The following is a 19,129-nucleotide window of genomic DNA, read 5'->3' as shown; positions in this document are numbered from 1 at the left end:
GGCTAGGACGCAACATCCATGGTCGACCCAGATCGACGGAGGCCCTCACCTCACCCCAATGCACAGCTGTAATGAAACAATCTGATTGGATGGCATGCGAATCAGAAGATTTTCACTGTTCCTCGATACATGTGACAATGATAAACTGATTTACATCTCCCAGTTCTTAAAAGTCCATGTCCCACTCTTTCCGTGCAGCCCAGTCCGGCTTTGCCTCCTTCCCAGCAGCACCGATCAGATCCTCAATGATCCGCGTAATTCCCACTGCCGTCCAGAAGCAGTGAGCAGCGAGCACGTGTTTGTGCGTTTGTGTGCACGGGCACGGGCATGGGCATGAGCATGGTGTTCTGCTTCCCCTACATGACCGTATAGTGGTTAGCACAACCCTTTACGGTACCATGGTTCAATTCCCGAGACTGCCTGTAAAGAATTTGTCCGTTCTCCCCATGACCGCGTGGGTTTCCTCCAGGTGCTCCGGTTTCCTCCCACAGTCTAAAGACGTACTGGTTAGTAGGTTAATTGGCCATTGAAAATTATCCCGGGATTAGGCTCAGATTAGATCGAGGGATTGCTGGGTGGCACAGCTCGAAGATCTGGAAAGGCCTACACCACGCCGTATCTCAATGAATAAATAAATATGTAATCAATTTCCTAAGGATGTCATAGCCGGGAGGTGGTAGTGGGGGCAGGGTAAGCTCCCACTACCTATAAAGTGCTCCAAATGGTGTGCGACTCTAACAGCCTCTGACAAACAAGTCCAACTCTTGGCCTTCATGTCTGGCTTAGCTACTAGGCCCAGCGGAACTGTTTCTACTGATAAGAGAAGGGGCAAAGATGGACCACTGGCGCCTCAAAACCGTTTGCCTCGGGCAGGTGGGGCTCGTCAGCTTGGACGGCAGCCCGCCTAGGAGAAAGAAAACTCTGATTTTAAACCTCTGCTGCCTCGCGGCCATATCCACCCATGGGAAAGGCTTCGGGAGTAAACCCCGAGGAAGAAATCCGGAGCCGGGGTTTCCGAGGCAGTTTGATGTTGCTTACAACTTCACTCTGGCAACCTCTGCGACGACACTGGTGCCAAGCTGTATCGGCACTTGCCCTTCCCTTGGACTACATCAGTGATGTGGCGGTTCTTCAAATCTTCCCGCCCCAGCTTGCGCCCTGGAGAGGACACAGTCCAACAGAGGTGCAAACCCATAATTCACTGGGTTCAACGGCTGCCTCCAAGTACGTGATTAAAGACGAGAATTAGCTTTGTTTGTCACGTACTTTGAATCCTTGAAACAGGCAGGGAGATGCGTCATTTGCAGCAAATCGAATGAGCGAGGATTGCGCTGGGAGCATCCCACAAGGGCCGTCGTGTAGCTTTCAGAGCATGCCCGCAACTTACTGCCCCTAACCCGTTATGTCTTTGGATTGTGGGAGGAAACCGGAGCACCTGGAGGAAACCCACACGGTCACGGGGCGAATGTACAAACTCCCTGCCAACCGCGGCGGGAAGTGAAACTTGAACGGAGATCCCTCGCGCGCTCCGGAGCGATTGCACTAACCGCTGCTCTACTGTGCCCTTGGTAATGCTCATCCGAAAACCAGCAGTGACGTCTATGACCAGCTGGTTTAATTTGCATTTCGAACTTTAAGGTGATCAGTCCCCACGTATTGTGTTCGAATTCAGTCAGAGCCGCAAATCTGAATCAGGTTTGGTATCACCAGTATATGTCATGAACTTTGTCGTTATGCGGCAGCAGTAAATTGCGATACTAATAATAAAAACTGTACATTACAATAGGAACTATATATATATATATATATAAATTAAATAGGTAGTGCAAAAAGAGAGGGAAAATACTGAGGTAGTGTTCATGGGTTCAGTGTCCATGCTGATGAAATTGCATTTCTATGTTATATTGACTATCCTGTTGTACATAATATTTATTTAAAATTACTATAATTGCACATTCCACATTTGAATGGAGTCATAACGTAAAGATTTTTACTCCTCGTGTATATGAAGGATTAGGTAATAAAGTCAATTCAGTTCAATGTCCATTCAGAAATCTGATGGCGGAGGGGAAGAAGCTGTTCCTGAATCGCTGAGTGTGTATCTTCAGGCTCCAGTGCCTCCTCCCTGACAGTAGCAAGGAGGAGAGGGCATGTCCTGGGTGAGTGGGGTCCCTAATGATGGACGCCGCCTTTTTGAGGCACCGACTTTTGACAGTGTCCTGGTTGCTAGATTCTGATGAGAGAAACAAAGCCAATGTTCCAAGTTAATTACCTATTACCAAGTTCTCAAACGTTTGTTTCCTAACATCTGCAATACTTTCAGTCTTCTTCCCACACAGTTATCTCTGGACAGGCAATATATGTGAAAGTATTAAATGAGGAGACAGAGGTAAAGAGCAACAGTCTAAAGTTTATTTTAATGATTTATTTAGCAATGCAGCGCAAACTAGGCCCTTCCAGTCCTTTGAGTCTTGCTGCCCCAGCGACCCCAATTAATCCTAACCCAATTTACCTACCCGGTAGGTCTTTGGACTGTGGGAGGAAACCAGAGCCCTGGGGAAATCCCGTGCATTCCATGAGGAGGACATACCAAGACTCCTTACAGAACAGCACCGGAATTGAACTCTGAACTCCAGAATTCTGCGAACTATAATATCGTCACACTAACCTGGCGCCAAAGTTGACGTAGACCCCAAGTGTTAAAGCTCAAGGCCGGGAAGGTCAATATTGTATGGAGTTGTTGGGGGAAACCTGAGACATCAGAATTCCCACGTACACATACGTTGCGACCATATAGTTTTCCTTCATCTGCTGCTGGGCAACCCATCCTTTAAAAGAGTAATCTGAAATTACAGACAAAATTCAGTTTCTAATACATTCAAAAAGGATTGGCCACCTGCTGATATTCAAGTCTGAGATTTGAGTATGCCCAGAATTTAATAATAGATAGCCTGGTGTGCTGATCAGAAGGCGTACCTTAGTAACTCTCCTTGTGGTCTGGGAAATGGAAATATCAAGTCAATCACAAACAAGGGAGAAACTGCTGAAAATGCAAAGCTGCACACTCACGAGGAACTCAGCAGGCCAGGCAGCATCTCTGGAAAAGAGTAAACAGTCGATTCTTCGGGCCGAGACCCTTCATCAGGACTGGAGAGAAAAAGATGAGAAGTTGGCCTAAGAAGGCGGGGGAGGGGAGGAAGAAATACAAGGTGACTGGTGATCGGTGACACCAGGGGGTGAAGGGTGAAGAGCTGGGAAGTTGATTGGTGAAAGGGATAAAGGGCTGGAGAAGGGGGAATCTGATGGGAGAGGAGAGAAGTCCATGGAAGAAAGAAAGGGGGGGAGGAGCACCAGAAGGAGGTGATAGGCAGGTAAGTGAGAGAGGGAAACAGGATTGGGGAAATGGTGAAGTGGGGGAGGGCAATTACCAGAAGTTCAAGAAATCGATGTTCATGCATCAGGTTGGAGGCTACCCAGAGGGAAAATAAGGTGTTGCTTGTCCAACCTGAATGTGGCCTCATCATGGCAGTAGAGGAGTCCATAGGCTGACATATTGGAATGGGAATGGGAAGTAGAATTAAAATGGGTGGCCACCGGGAGATCCCGCTTTCTCTGGTGGACAGAGCATGGGTGCTCGGCGAAGCGGTCTCCCAATCTATGTCGGGTCTCAGCGATTTTCAGGAGCACCGGACACAGCAGGTGACCCTGACAGACTCACAGGTGAAGCGTCGCCTCACCTGGAAGGACTGCTTGGGGCCCTGAATGGTAGCGAGCAAGGAGGTGTTGGGGCAGGTGTAGCACTTGTCCCTCTTGCAAGGATATCAAGTCAATCTCCTGCTCTTGATTTCTATCCAGCAATGCCCCATTTCCTGGTCTCAAACGTGTTAGTGGAAACGTGAATCGCTTGCTGGGTTGCTCAGGCGGTTGCGAACACTGCACATGGATACTGGCTTCAGAGAAAGGGCAAAATGTGGGAGGTGCGCTGGAAGGGGCCAAAGACATTTCAAAGATCAAAAGTTCAAAGTACGTATATGCAACCTTGGGATTCGTCTCCTGACAGGCAGCCACGAAGCAAGGAAACCCAAAAGAATCCATTAATAAAAGATCCAATGTGCAGAAAGAGGAAAAAAAGCAAATCATGCAAACAACAAGTCGCGTTCTGAACTGAAGTCCACAAAGAGAGTCTGTTCCGGAACCTTCGTTCAGCGAGCTGAAGCAGCCCGTCCCTCACCTCGGGCACTGACGCCCTGACCTTTTCAATCCAACCCAGCACATAATTCGCCATCTAGACATTGAGTTCAATACGATATGCTCTGGGGCCTGGACCCCGGCCTGCACCTGACCTTCCTGATTCGGCCTAGCACCTCCAGTCCAGTCGACGTCTGGGCCTTCACCGTCTGGGGGATGGTGAAGTGGGGAACAATAGGCACCTGGAGGAAGCTGACGGCATGCTTTGTTTAGTTCCGGCTGGGGGCAGGACGGAGATGAGACATTTCGTGTACGAACTGACTGCTAGCTGAAGCTCCGAGCTCACAGTTCTGACAAGACAGACATGTTGAGACTTTATTTGGACCACACCATTAAATAGTTTCTGTACTACAGCCAAGATCCTGCCAAATTCACTCAATCCAATTTCACAGGTCATATAGGAGCACAGATTTACCCTGTAATAGAAATTATTGCCTTGAGAGACGTACGGCACGGTTACAGGCCCTGCCAGTCCAACGAGCCTGTGCCGCCCATTTACACCCACGCGACCAGTTAGCCTATTAACCTGCACACCTTTGAAGTGTGGGACGAAGCCAGTGCGCCCGGAGATCACAGAGAGAAGGTACACACGTTACAGATAGCTAACTGCCACACTGTCGTGACGCCTCAACTTTGTTGATCAGGTGGAGAAAACGGATCAGTTACTTTACCACCTTAGCACAGGGCTTCCCAACTGTTTTTTATTCCATGAATCAATACCGTTAACATGGGGGTCTGTGGATCCCACGTTGGGACCCCTTGGCATGGGATCCAGGCAGAGGGGATTGTGGGTTGAACTTTCCTTGGATTCATTCCGCTGGAAGTACGATGGAAGACCTACTTACTTGGCCCAATAGGCTTTCCTTCTGGTTCTGGCAATGTTAAAAGGCTGGAACATGAACATTATTGATCTTGTAACCGTCTTGAATGATGCTTCAAAGTGAGCACTGCGAGCTTGGAATGGATTCTGAAAGGCCAGCATTTCTTTCAATAGACGCTTGTAAAAACATTCTCTTCAGGTACGATTTGTACACCCTCACCATGTACAAAAAAGAGCTTCCACCTTTGCTCTTCATAGCAGTAACTGAACATCTGGATCTTTGTGAAGCGCTGGCGGGAATTATCCGTGACAGTTGCCTCTTTAGAGCAAACCACTTGTCATTCCCATGCAAGTGTGGAGTCCATTTCAGGCGCTGAGTGATTTAAAAACTCTGCTGGTTTCAGGCAAAGTCAAGAGGCTTTAGTCAGCAGTTTTCACACAGTGCAGAAGATCTAAGAGATCTTGGGGTCCGTGTCCATAGGACGCTCAAAGCTGTGACGTGGGTTGACAGTGTTGTTAAGAAGGCTTATGGTGTGATGGCCTTCATCAGCCGTGGGATTGAGTTCAGGAGATATGAGGTAATGTTGCAGCTATATGAGACCTTGGTCAGACCCCATTTTGGAATACTGTGTTCAGATCTGGCCCCCTCACTACAGAAAGGGTGTGGATATTATAGAAAGAGTGGAGAGGAGATTTACAAGGCTGTAGCCTGGATTGGAGAGCCTGCCTTATGAAAATAGTTTGAGGAGGAGTTTCTTTAGCCAGAGAGTGGTGAATCTGTGGAATTTATTGCCTCAGGCAGCTGTGGAAGCTAAGACATTGGGTATACTTAAGGCAGAAGGTGATAGATTCTTGATTAGTCAGGGCATGAAGACAGGGAGAAGGCAGGAGACTGGGGATGAGAGGGAAATGGATCAGCCATGATGAAATGGCAGAACAGACTCGATGGGCCAAATGGCCTATGGTCTAATGGGCGACACAGTAGCATAGTTAGCATAACACTATTACTGTGCCAGTGACCCAGGCTCCATTCTGCGGAAGTCTGTAAGGAGTTTGTACGTTCTCCCCGTGACTGCGTGGGTTTCCTCTGGGTGCTTTGGTTTCCTCCCACAGTCCAAAGATGTACGGGTTAGGAGGTTAATTAGTGATAAGGACTACCAAGTCACACTGACTCTGACAAGTCCCTTTGCACCTCTGATTTTTGAATTTGACACTGCCTCAACATACTGATATTGTGAGACGACCTGTGCGGGAAGGCACACAAAATAAAGTTTTTCCTTGTTCCTCGGTACATGTTATAATAATAAGCCAATTATAATCATAACTACAAAAGCAGCAGTATCACAGATGGAGCAGCATGATAGCGTAACAGTTTGCGTAATACTTTTACAGCACCGGTGACCCGGGTTCAGTTCCTGCCGCTGTCTGTAACGGGTTTGCACTTTCTCCCCATGACCACACAGATTTCCTCCGGATTCCCCAGTTTACTCCCATAGTCCAAGGATGTACGGTTGAGGGTTAGTAAGTGCGGGCATGCTATAGTGGTGCCAGAAACATTTAAGATGGTGCTGGTGGACCACAGTGACGACTTGCTGGCAGCAAACACATTTATTAGCTACACACACAAAATGCTGGTGGAATGCAGCAGGCCAGGCAGCATCTATAGGATGCCCCCTTTTTTCCCTCCTTTTTTTCTCTCTCTGCCCCTCTCACAATCACTCCTTGCCTACTCTCCATCTCTCTCTCGTGCTCCCCTCCCTCTTTCTTTCTCCCCAGGCCTTCCCGTCCCCTTCTCCAATCAACTTTTGCCAATCAGCTTTCCAGCTCTTAGCTTCATCCCTCCCCCTCCTGTCTTTTCCTATCATTTCGGATTCCCCCCCCCCCCCCTTCCACTTTCAAATCTCTTACTGTCTCTCCTTTCAGTCAGTCCTGACGAAGGGTCTCGGCCCGAAACGTCGACTGTGCTTCTCCCTATAGATGCTGCCTGGCCTGCTGCGTTCCACCAGCATTTTGTGTGTGTTGCTTGAATTTCCAGCATCTGCAGATTTCCTCGTGTTTACAATTGTTAGCTACTTCGTCAATCACACCTTTTCTGAAAGATGATCACCGCAATCAATAGTCTGTAACTTCCCTTTCGGAGTTGAGCTTTCAACCTGCCTGTACGGCCTGGCATTTTTACAGTGTGAACTGAAGTCTGGAAGGTGCAGGATGGCTGCAGTGTGGTGTGTACGGGGTGAACTGAGGTGGTGGGGCCCAGAAGCTGGGAGCAAGCCAATGTTTGGCTGCAGGAGAGGACTTGGAGGTGAATCGTAGCGGCAGAACCAAGTCGAGGCAGCGGTCCCGGGGCCTGAGAGTGTATCAAAGCGGCAGGGCCCAGGTCTGAGAGCGGGGAATGATCTGAGGTTTGGCGGATTTAACCGCTGAGCTAGATTGGAAAGGTCGGGGAGTTGGGGCTGGAGGAGAGATTCGGGCTGGTACTTAGCTCAGTGCTCACAAGGTTTACTCGTCTGCACCAAACTAAGGCTGCGGCCTGCAACTATTGGGTTTCTTGACTGGCTGTGGAGTCACTTTTGTGAACTTCTGTTTTCTGAATGTTATTTGCCTATTCTCATTGTTTGAATGTTTTTTTCCTGCACATTGGGCTTTTTTTAAAAATGTGTTTTTTTTTAAATTTTGTAGCTGCCAGTAAGGAGATGAATCCGAAGGTTGTATATAGTATACATTTGTTGATAATAAATATACTTTGATCTTTGACCCAGTGCAATCCTCACTGATTTGATGCAAACAATGCATTTATTGTATGTTTCAAAGTACAAAGGAATCAATTTATTATTAAAGTATTATGTAGTATACAAATCTGAGATTCATCTTCCCCATAGACAGCCATGAAACAAAGAAACACCATAGAATCTGTTCAAAGAGAAAAAATAAAGCCAATCTTTGAAATCACAATATCAAAGGTTCATTTATTATCAAAACATGTATTCATATACAACTCTGGACTTTGTCTTCTCCAGATAAACACGAAACAAAGAAACACTATGGAACCCGTTCAAAGAAAAAGAAAGCTAATAAGAACATAAGAAATTTGAAATCACAGTATCAAAAGCTCAAAAGGTTCATTAATTATCAAAATATGCTTTCATATACAACTCTGGACTTTGTCTTCTCCAGATAGCCACAAAACAGACACTATGGAACCCGTTCAAAGAGGAAAGATAAAGCTAATCTTTGAAATCACAATATGTTAGCAGAACTTAGAGAAGCCAGAGAGTAACCAAGCATGAAAAGAGACCCTTTAGGTTCATCTGCCCATGCAGACCAAGCTAGTCCCATTCACTATTCTCGGCCCATTTCCTTCTAAACCCCTTCCAAACATGTCTTGTTGTTAAACATGCCTCAGCCTCTTCCTCTGGTGGCTCATTCCATATAGGGACGGACCTCGTGACGGTAGAACGGGACAAATTTGTCCAACTTTGTATCTGGGACTTGTGATTTGAAGGGAGTCTTTCTCGAGCCACCAGTTGCAGGTTGATTTGCACATTAGCAACCGAGGGTATCATTCTGACATTGTTATTCTAATGTAGAAGGTGTTATTTAATTGATCCAACCTATTATAGTTTCGCTTGCCTTGCAGCTGTGCAAATTGGCCTTTCACTGAAGTGCAAATTGCATTAGTATGAATGAGCCTGTAGAACAAGCTCCATTTCTGAGACAGTTGAAATGCACTACAAAAAGAGCTGCTCATCTGCATTTGACCCGCGCACACGATCGCCAGTTACGCACGAATGTGCTCTGTAAATCTGGTAAACTAATCTACATAGACAGGTTCTTTCTGCAAACATCAAGTCTAAATGTAAGGTGATAAAGCACGCAGATCTTCAAAGTCATGATGTAAAAGATATGCTGAAAATTTTGTTGATTGGCTTTTGTGTGTCAACCAATGGAATTTTATTAAAAATGCAATCAGACTTCGGTACTTGCTGATATACTGTATTTCTGGGTATTAGTGTCACAGCATCTGGCAGCACTGAACAAGTCTCTTCACACCAAACATCCAGCATATTTTAATTCTGATTTCCAGTCCATGGCTTCTGCTTGTGCCGAGGTGAGGACACCGTCAGAGTGGAGAAGCAACACCTGGGTAGCCTCCAACCTAATGGCGTGAATACCGATTTCTCCTTCCATTCCCCCTCCCCTTCTCTTCTATTCCCCACTTTGGCCCCTTTCCTCTTCTCATTTGCCTCTCACCTCCCGTGATCTCTTCTCTTTCTCCTATAGTCCAGTCTCCTCTCCTATCAGATTCCTTCATCTCTGGCCCTTTAGCATTCCCTCCCGCCTGGCTTCACCTATCGCCTTCTAGCTATCCTCCTTCCTCTCTGCCCACCTTTTTATTTTGGCATCCTCCCCCTTCCTTCTCAGCCCCGAAGAAGGGTCTCCGAAACGCCGTCTGTTGATTCATTTCCATAGATGCAGCCTGCCCTGCTGATTTCCTCCGGCATTTTGTGCGTGCTGCTCTGGATTTCCAGCATCTGCAGGCTTCCTTGTGTTTATGACCTGTCTACCTATGGTAATCCTGCTTATATCATTTCACCTCCGCTGGTGTCCTCCCCTCCCCTGACTCTCCTGATACCCACTTACATTTGGGGCATTTTCCAGTAGTCGGTGACCTACTCATGAACATCCCTTTGGCATTTGGAAGGGAGCTGAAGAACCGAGGGAAACCCATGTGGTCATGCAAACTCCACACGGACAGCATGCAAGGTCTGGATTGGACCCGGGCAGCAGTACCAATCACGTCATCACTGTCCTGTCGATGCTCTGAGTACACCTTGCATACGGATCCAAAGTACATTTATTATCAAAGCATGTATGCAGTGTACAACCCTGAGCTTCGTCTTCCACACAGGCAGCCACGAAAACCGTCAAAGAGGCTGAACACACACAAAAAAAAAAGAAAAGAGCAAATCGTGCAAGGAGCAAAGAAACGAGTGGAAAACACAGAATAGAAAACATCAAACCGCAAAGTCGATGAAACAGTCTGGAAGTGTTCACTTCAGCTTAGTACAGAGGGCATTCTCATTGATGTGCCGACCATGTTCAGGAAAAGTTAGATGACGAACCGCACACATTTTGCTGCTTAGATGTGTCACATCTTTCTGTGCGTGCATGACCAGTGAAAGGCAAGGGTCCTGATGCTGGAGGAGGCCTTAATTGGAGTGTCATTGAAAGAAGCCTTTCCATGCACGGTGTTATGCCAGGGAGCTGGAGACATTCAACTTCACATCAAATTCCCCATGTAACTCCAACCATCATTCCTCTCGGGTGGACGTTCTATTGACCTCAGTTGCAAATGTTTTAACTTCCACAACCCCTTCTCTGATCTTCTTTAACTGCAGTCTCTTCCACCTCCTCCCCAGACAGATCCGTTCGTTGTGCGCCGTGTCGCATGACATGGGTGATCTTGCTCTTTCCATGACCATGATTGACATTGGCAAATGTTTCTACAGTAGTGGTTTGCCATTGCCTTCTTCCGGGCAGTGTCTTTACAAGATGGGTGACCCCAGCCGTTGTCAATACTCTTCAGAGATTGTCTGCCTGGCGTCACCAGGACTTGTGATATACACCAGCTGCTCATATGACCATCCACCACCTGCACCACGTGACCCTGATCGAGGGGGCCACACCTTCCCCACGGGTGACCTGCAGGCTAGCGGAGGGAAGGAATGCCCTACACCTCCTTTGGTAGAAATGTACCTCCACCCTGCCGTCCAACCCGAATATGTAGGACCATAAAATGTGCAAGAAGAACGGAAGATGTCCCCAGGTTGGACAGCGTCTGTTGGAAAAGAAAGTCTTTGATTGTTAAGAACATACAAATGGCAACTAGCTGGAGAGTAATGTCCTTGAAGATTGTACAGCAACAGGACAAGGGGCTGGTGGGTCCAAGGATCTTTCTTGCACTTGGAGCTGCATTGCAACAGCTGATTAGATGGTCTACTCTCTCGGACAGGTAGGTTTGGGAGATAAATTCCCACTTGATATTCAGAGTTTGATTCCTCGTTCAACAATGACTGATTTTCATTATGAAGCAGCAGCCGAGTTATTGCCACAATGGTAATGCAAATGAGGGACTGATTTTTCTCCCGCTCTCAAATTAAATTCTGCATTTGCTGAGAACAAAGCTCAGGTAGAAATTTCTCCATTGTGAATTTCATGAATATGCAAATGCCCATAGAGTCTAGCTTTTGAATAATCGTCGACTATAATCGTAAAGTGAATTCATTAGTTCCTCTGTTGGGAAAGAAAGCGTGAAGCAGCCATCCATTGATGAACTATACAATGTCTGCACATCTTAATGAAACTTCGTTCCTGGTCTATGCAGATGACATTTGAGACAAAGCTCTGCTTCCTCCATTAAATCAGACTGAGTCTCCAGGTACAGCTTCTCTGAGGAAAAGCTGCTTTGTATGTGAAACTGAAGAAGGCTATCTACATTATAATGGAGCGGCTGTGAGGGCAGAGTCTGGTGGGTTGAGGACCTGCATTGTGTCACAGGAACAAGTCATGTGGATGATACTCTTCAGTTCAGGGACAAATTCATTTATTTTTCTGTAGGCATGGAGATGCAGCGTGGAATAGACTCTGTCGGACCTTCGAACCGCGCCGCCCAGCAATCCCCTGTTTTAATCCTAGCCGAGGCATGGCACAATTCACAATGGCCAATCAACCAGTCAACCAGTACGTCTTCCGACAGTGGGAGGAGACCAGAGCACGTGGAGGAAACCCACTTGGTAACGGGAGGAATGCATAAACTCCTTACAGGCAGTGGCGGGAATCGATCCGGGGTCGCTGGTGCTGTAAAGCCTTGCGCTAACCACTACGCCGCCTTGCTGCCCAGAAAATAGGCACGGACATTAGCAGCCCTGACTTCCAGTGGCTATCACAGTCCGTGTACTGGGGAATTCAGGGTGCCCGTTCTTTGAATGCATTTGCCTTTTAGGATTATATGAACGTAATAATCTGCATGGTTAGGCCTAGAGCAAGATGTCACTGTTTTGGCAGAAGGATTACCACAGAACTGTCAGAATGGAGTCAGAGAAGTCTGAAGTCCCACACCAGCAGGTTGGAGAACAGCTATTTCTCTTCAGCCATTCACTTCTTGAACCAACCGGCAAAACCCTAACTAGTACAGCAGAGCAACACTTCGAGCACCTTGACTACTTTGCACTAAAAGCCGGGTTCGGTTCCCACCGCCGCCTGTGAGGAGTTTTCAACTTTCTCCCTGTGACCGCGTGGGTTCCCTCCGGCTGCTCCAGTTTCCTTCCACACTCCAAAGGCGTACGGGTTAGCAAGTTGCGGGCATAAAGGCTCAAAAGGTCCAAAGGTTCATCTATTACCGAAGCATGCATCTGCATACAACTCAGAAACTTGTCTTCTCCAGATAGCCAGGAAACAGGGAAAGAAGATGAAAGCCATTCAGGGAGGAGCATCAAATCCACCCCACCCCACACAAAAAAGAAAGGCGTCCTTCATATGTTGGTGACACTTAAAGGCTGCCCCCAAAACATTTTGGACTGTGTTGGTCTTTAACAGAGAAAAAAAAGAAATATTTTGTTGTGTGTTTCAAAGTACATGTGACAAATAAAGCTAATCTTTAAAATGGACTTTCCTTGTTCCGTCTGTGTTCTTTCTTGTAAAAGACAAACACTGAACAACAAAGATTTTGCTTCCTGAATACTTCTAGGTGTATCCTACGGATTTTGGGCCGCTGGCCGTGAAAATCACCGTGAATGTTTGGGGGCCCTGATAGGGCAGCACTTCAATATCAATTCAGACCAGCTTTAGAGAAAGTGACCTTCACCGTGATCGTGTTAACTGAAAAGATAGTTGACCTTGTGGCCCATTTGTGGTGAGACGGGTGCATCATGTTACACCATGCAAGTCAAAAAAAAAGGAATGATCAATACATGACCATATGTTCTGGTCATGTTCTATACTGGAACAGTTCTGGAAGTCAGTCTTTTCGACAATTTCTAAAGCACTCAGAATTAACCTACAACCTAATAAATTGACTGAGCTTTTTGGAATAATTCCTCAAAATATCCATGGTATTTCTGTGTCTGACCAACATGTTATTGCATTTGTTACATTGATAGCTAGGGGGGCCATCTTGTTGAAATGGAAGGATATATCAGCTCCTACTTTATCACAATGGTTCTCTCAAGTGATGCTGTGTCTTAGCTTGGAGAAAATTAGAAGTCGAACCTTTGAAACTTTATTTGATTTTGAGAAAAGATGGGGCTCATTTGCTCGTTATTATCATTTGATCTAATTGATAGATCTTCTCCACGATCTAATTGTAAATTTTTTTGATATATTTTTCTTTTTTGCTGGCGGTTTGATGTTTATTTTTAGAAGCTTTTTGTATGACGCATGGCTCCGGGGTTGTACCCCTAATGAGTCGTCCCCCCCACTTTTTTTTTGCTTAGTAGGGTTCTTTTTATTCACAAAATTTTCAATCTTAAAGATAATTTTTTTCCCTTGAAGCATTGTAAGTGTTGTTACTTCGATGTACTTGTGTTATTTTTGAACGATATAATAAAAAGATTTGAAAAGATCAAACATCTTCATGCAGTAAAAAAATATCGCAACCCGGGATGCCTGTCCGGGAGGAGAAAGCTGGTGCAAGAGAAAGCTACTGTGAAGGAAAGAACACAGCAAAGCTTTGGCAAAGAGAAGCAAGGCAGTGGGATAATTTGATAGCTGCACTAGAAGGCCATGCTAGGTGACCCTACCTTGTACTGTGAGTGGGTATTGTAGACTGCGATTGGCTCATCTGTTGAGAATTGTCACACATGCTGAGATGCATTGAAAAGCTTTGTTCTATATTCCACCGAGACAGAGTTTATTTAACATTTTACTTGTGTGCCTGTGATATTGTTCCTGTGGTGGACTCGTGCATATGACAATAAACTTGACTTTGAATTTGAATGACTGTAATGCATGCGCCCCTGTGGGTCCCTACTCTCTAATGGAGTAACATGCAGAGGGAGTCGGGACTGGAAGTGCCTGGTTTAGACAAGATTTCGCAGACTTTGCACGTGCAGAATGTCTGTCTAGTGAAGTCAGGCTTACTTCTGTGTCCTCTGTCGGTCAGTATTGACCGTGGATATTGTGTCCCAGCTGTCTAGCCTGGGCAGTACGATATGGAGAGTGAGCTGTTGCCCGTGTAGCAAGCTTCCCCTCTGTGCACAGCTGATGAACCAGAGACCAATAACAGTTGGGCACTAGGAATTTCCAGTTAACGTTGAACTCAACATAGGACTGCCTCAGGGACTCCAGCTCTGGATTCTTCCCTCAGGGTTCACTCTCAAAGCCTTCCCCATGAGTGGGTACAGCTGCCGCAAGGCAGCGGAGGTTTGAGATCAGAGTTTTCCTCCTCCTAGATGAGCTGCCAACCACGACTGCCCGAAGCGACTGGTTTTAAGGGTCCAGTAACCCATCTTTGCTCCTTCTCCTGTCAGTAGAAACGGTTCTTTTGGGTTGGTAGCTAAGCCACAGGTGAAGGCCGGGCCGGTTGTCAGAGGCGATTTGAGGCGCACGCCATTGGGAGCATTTAATAGGTAGTGGGCGCTTGTCCCCATTACCGCCCTTGGCTTTAACAACCTTACTAACATATACCAGAAGTGAAGGAACAGGGATTTAATCCACATGTGCGCAAGGAGGATTCAAACTGTGTCGCAGTACCTCACAGAATGCAGCTTAGACAAAGGCCTGACGAGGGTCTGGTGGGAAGCAGACAGACTCCAGTGAAAGGCACCTGCTCCCTGGCCGGGCTCCTGCTTTTAAACATACTTCAGATTACTTTGATCTGCTGCATCATGCGAAGACACTGATACAGAGGCAGGAGGGGCGAGGCTGTCAATCGAGCCTGGGTAATCACAACAGGGACCGTGTCCCCCTTGTCCTCACTTATCTCCCCACCAGCCTCCGGATCCAGCATATTATCCTCCGCAACTTTCGCCACCTTCAACAGGACCCCACCACTAAGCACATCTTTCCCTCTCTACCCCTCTCTGCTTTTCGCAGGGATCGTTCCCTCCACGACTGCCTGGTCCACACGTCCCTCCCCGCAGATCTCCCACCTGCCACTTATCCCTGCAAGTGTAAGTGCTACACCTGTCCCTACACCTCATCTCTTACCACCATTCAGGGCCCCAAACAGTCCTTCCAGGTGAGGCAACACTTCACTTGTGAGTCTGTTGGGGCAATCTATTGCATCCGGTTGCTCCTGGTGCAGCTCCCTCTACATCGGCGAGACCAGACGCAGATTGGGGGACCGCTTCATCGAGCACCTACGCTCCGTTTGCCACAACAGACAGGATGTCCCAGTTGCCACTCACTTCAACTCTGCCTCTCATTCCCATTCGGATATGTCCATACATGGCCTCCTCTACTGCCATGACTTCGGTTGGAGGAACAACATCTCATCTACCGTCTGGGTAGTCTCCAGCCCCTTGGTATGAACATCGAATTCTCCAACTTCCGGTAATTCCCTCCCTCTCCCTTCCCCATCCCACCTTCACTCTGTCTCCTCTTCTAGCTGCCTATCGCCTCTCATGATTCTGCCTTCTTCTACTACCCATAGTGCTTTCCCCTTATATTCCTTCTTCACCTCTCCTGCCTATCCCCTCCCTGCATCCCCTCCCCTACCCCTTGATCTTTCCTCTGATTGGTTTTCCACCCTCCCCCCCCACCTTCTTTATAGGGTCCCTGCCCCCTCCTTCTTTAGTCCTGACGAAGGGTTTCGACCGGAAACGTTGACTGCTTCTTTCAACGGATGCTGCCCGACCTGCTGAGTTCATCCAGCCTTTTTTTGTACATCTTGAGGAGCAGAATTAGTCCACCTGGCCCCATCGGGTTTTCTCTGCCATTTCATCATGGCCGACCCATTTTCCTCTCAGCCCCAATTTCCTGCCTTCTCTCCGTATCCCTTCATGCCCTGACTTATCAAGAACCTATCAACCTCTGCCTTAAACGTACATAAAGACCTGGGCCTCCACGGCCTCCTGTGGCCATGAATTCCACAGATTCACCACTCTCTGGCAAAAAAGATTCCTCCTCATCTCCGTTCTAAAAGGACACCCCTTTATTCTGAGGCTGTGTCCTTTGGTCTTAGACTCCCCCACCGTAGGAATCACCCTCTCCAAACCCACTCTATCAGGGCCTTCCGCCATTCGAAAGGTTTCAATATGAGGTCACCCCTCATTCTTCAGAAACATACCATCCATTGAGATGTTCTCACAACCAACGATCTCACTTTAAGGAGGAGGTTTACAGCCCGAAACATCGACTGTACTTTTTTTTCATAGATGGTGCCTGTCTACTGAGTTCCTCCAGCATTTTGTGTTTGTATCTCTGTTGTGATGGAAAATAACTGGTTCTTCGAGTCTCAACAGTAGAGGCCTGGACACACACAGTTTTAATAATAAGGAATTTATTTACAAGGGGAAGTCGGGTCAACACAAGCAACTACAATACACAGGAAGCGGTGAATTGTACGGTTACACAAACAAAGAACAAGGGAAAAGCACTACAACAGCTATCCCCCTTGACCTTGGATAGCTGATGCTCCCTTACCAGGACCAACGATAAACCTTCCCAAACATAAATCAATGCACTTACCTCCAATGAGGTGGTCTGTAAGAGAGGGCGAGCCAAGGGCAAGTCTCACCTTTTAAAGCATGGGGCTGGGTGAGATAATCCAATTAAGGTGACCAATAATTTAGGTGTGCATTGATTAGTTGGGAGGGACCAAATGTTGATTGGCATGTGGTGTGTCCTCCGACCAGCCAGGTGGCAGTGCATCTGTCACGTGGCCAGTATCTCTGGATACCATCTCACTTTAAGGGCTCCTTATCTAAAAGAGTTACTTCCCCCATCTTGTGTTCTCATTATCTCATGTTCTCGTTACTTATTGCCATTTATTTATACAGTCGGCCCTCCTTATCTGCAGGGGATTGGTTCCGAGACCCCCCGCGGATAGCAAAAAACGCAGATGCTCAAGTCCCTTATTTAACCTGTCTCAGTGTGGTGGACATTAGGACCCAGCGGTGCAGCTCTGAATCCACAGTGTTTCTGTTCACGAAAATAATCACGATCACGATTGACAATAAGGTGGAAGTAATAAAGCGATCGGAAAGAGGTGAAACGCCATCGGTCATTGGAAAAGCGTTAGGCTACCATCAGTCAACGATTGGAACAATTTTAATGGAGCATGTGAAAGGCCCTGCCCCGATGAAAGCTACAATTATTACTAAGCAACGCAGTGGTTTAATTACTGAAATATGTATGTTTCTTAAATATGCATAGAAAGGTAAAATATGTACTATATACTAACAAAAACGTTTGACTAACTGACGCTAAATAATACAGGACGTACCTGTTCCGACTTCGAATCCGACTTAAAGATGGACTCAGGAATGGAACTCATGCATAACCTGGGGACTGCCTGTACTTTTAAGTCATTTCTAGATTACTTATCTACCGTAGATTCCGGACTACAGAGCGCACCTGATTAAAAGCCGCAGGCTCTAATTTTAGAAAGAAAATCAATTTTGTACTTGTACAAGCCGCACCGGATTTTAGGCCGCAGGTGTCCCACATTGTAATATGAGATACTTACACAGAAAGATATTACACGTGAGGATTTTTTAACTTTTAATTAAATCCGTATGGTAACATAAACAAATACATATTGCAAATGCTTTTTTTCGAACCGTGCCTGTAACACGGCTACTTTTAAATATACATACGTATTGGTAACACACAAATTACGTTGCGTATACTTTTTTACTGAACAGTGCACGAACAACATTCCAATATCTCCTAACGACTGGTAAAAAAATATATACTGCAGCCTACCAGGAAAAGTTATTGATTGCCTTTAACTTAAAAGCAGCGTTCTCGTGCGGGTCTAATGCCGCTCGCCCCCACCTTCCCGTTTATCGCAAACCGGTATTTCCCACAAGACGCGGCGAAACTGGATGTGACGTCATAGCATCCCGGGATGTAGTACAGAAAACAAATATACTTAAAACACTTCTAAATTTAACTAGAAAATACTAACAAATGAATTACTAAGCGAAAATATTATAAACTAAATAACTGCCATAAAGGCAGCACAATGCTTTTCTTCGAGTGTTTTCCATGTTGATGAGGGTGAGTACAAATGACTGATTTACAATAATTTAATTGTGAAAGTGCGCTTGATTTATCGTACAATTTCATTGGACCTCTGTGAACTACTCATAAATTTTATTGGTCTACTGTTACGAGGCAAAATGTTTTTGGCGGCATGAAAAAAAACCATGCATTAGCCGCACCGTAGTAAAAGCCGCAGTGTTCAAAGCTGTTCAAAGCATGGGAAAAAAGTAGCGGCTTATAATCCGGCATCTACGGTAATGCCTAATACAATGTAAATGCTATGTAAATAGTTGTTATACTGTATTGTTTGGGGAATAATGACAAGAAAAAATAGTCTGTACATGCTCAAACGAGTGCTGGAGAGAGAACTTCCGGGTTTTCTCGATCCGCGGTTGGTTGAATCCGCGGATAAGGAGGGCCGACTGTATTTGCATTTGCACTGTTTGTTGTCTTCTGCTCTCTGGGTTGATCTTTCATTGATCCTGTTATAGTTATTATTCTTAAGAATGATAAGCATTAGAATTCAGAGTGAGACTCCACTTCAGGAACTGAGGAAGGCTTCCGAAACCCTTCATCAAGACTGGGGAAAAAAGATGAGAAGGAAGTGGTGGGAGGAAGAAGTAGAAGGCAGTAGGTGAAACCAGGGGAGGGGGACGGGTGAAGTAAAGAGCTGGGAAGTTGATTGGTAAGAGAGTTAAAAGGGCTGGAGAAGGGGGAATCTGATAGGAGAGAGTAGAGGACCATGGAGACTTATTGGCAGCAACTCCCTGTGGGCTCAGTATTAAAGTAAGCCACCTGGTCTCCAGGAAGGACGAGTAAACTTCAGTGATGATTCTAAAAAAAATGAGCTAG

General features: G+C 46.3%; 1 protein-coding gene across 4 annotated transcripts in view; it reads left to right on the top strand.

The window, feature by feature from the left end:
- nkain1 (sodium/potassium transporting ATPase interacting 1) overlaps positions 1 to 19,129 on the top strand; it is an 851,669-nt gene that overhangs the window by 193,341 nt on the left and 639,199 nt on the right. Inside the window, exon 1 of one of the 4 annotated variants that reach the window (XM_073028499.1) lies at positions 18,275 to 18,292. The exons of the other annotated variants lie outside the window; for them this stretch is intronic. Coding sequence (XP_072884600.1) covers positions 18,281 to 18,292 — 12 coding nt within the window. The 5' untranslated portion in view covers positions 18,275 to 18,280. Of the gene's footprint in view, positions 1 to 18,274; positions 18,293 to 19,129 lie in introns of those variants that run through there. 4 annotated transcript variants of the gene reach the window in all.

The sequence above is a fragment of the Hemitrygon akajei genome, chromosome 24 (assembly GCF_048418815.1).
Source record: "Hemitrygon akajei chromosome 24, sHemAka1.3, whole genome shotgun sequence".
NCBI classification, from domain to species: domain Eukaryota; kingdom Metazoa; phylum Chordata; class Chondrichthyes; order Myliobatiformes; family Dasyatidae; genus Hemitrygon; species Hemitrygon akajei.
Note: the sequence above shows the minus strand (reverse complement) of the source record. Positions and strands in the feature narration are given on the sequence as shown.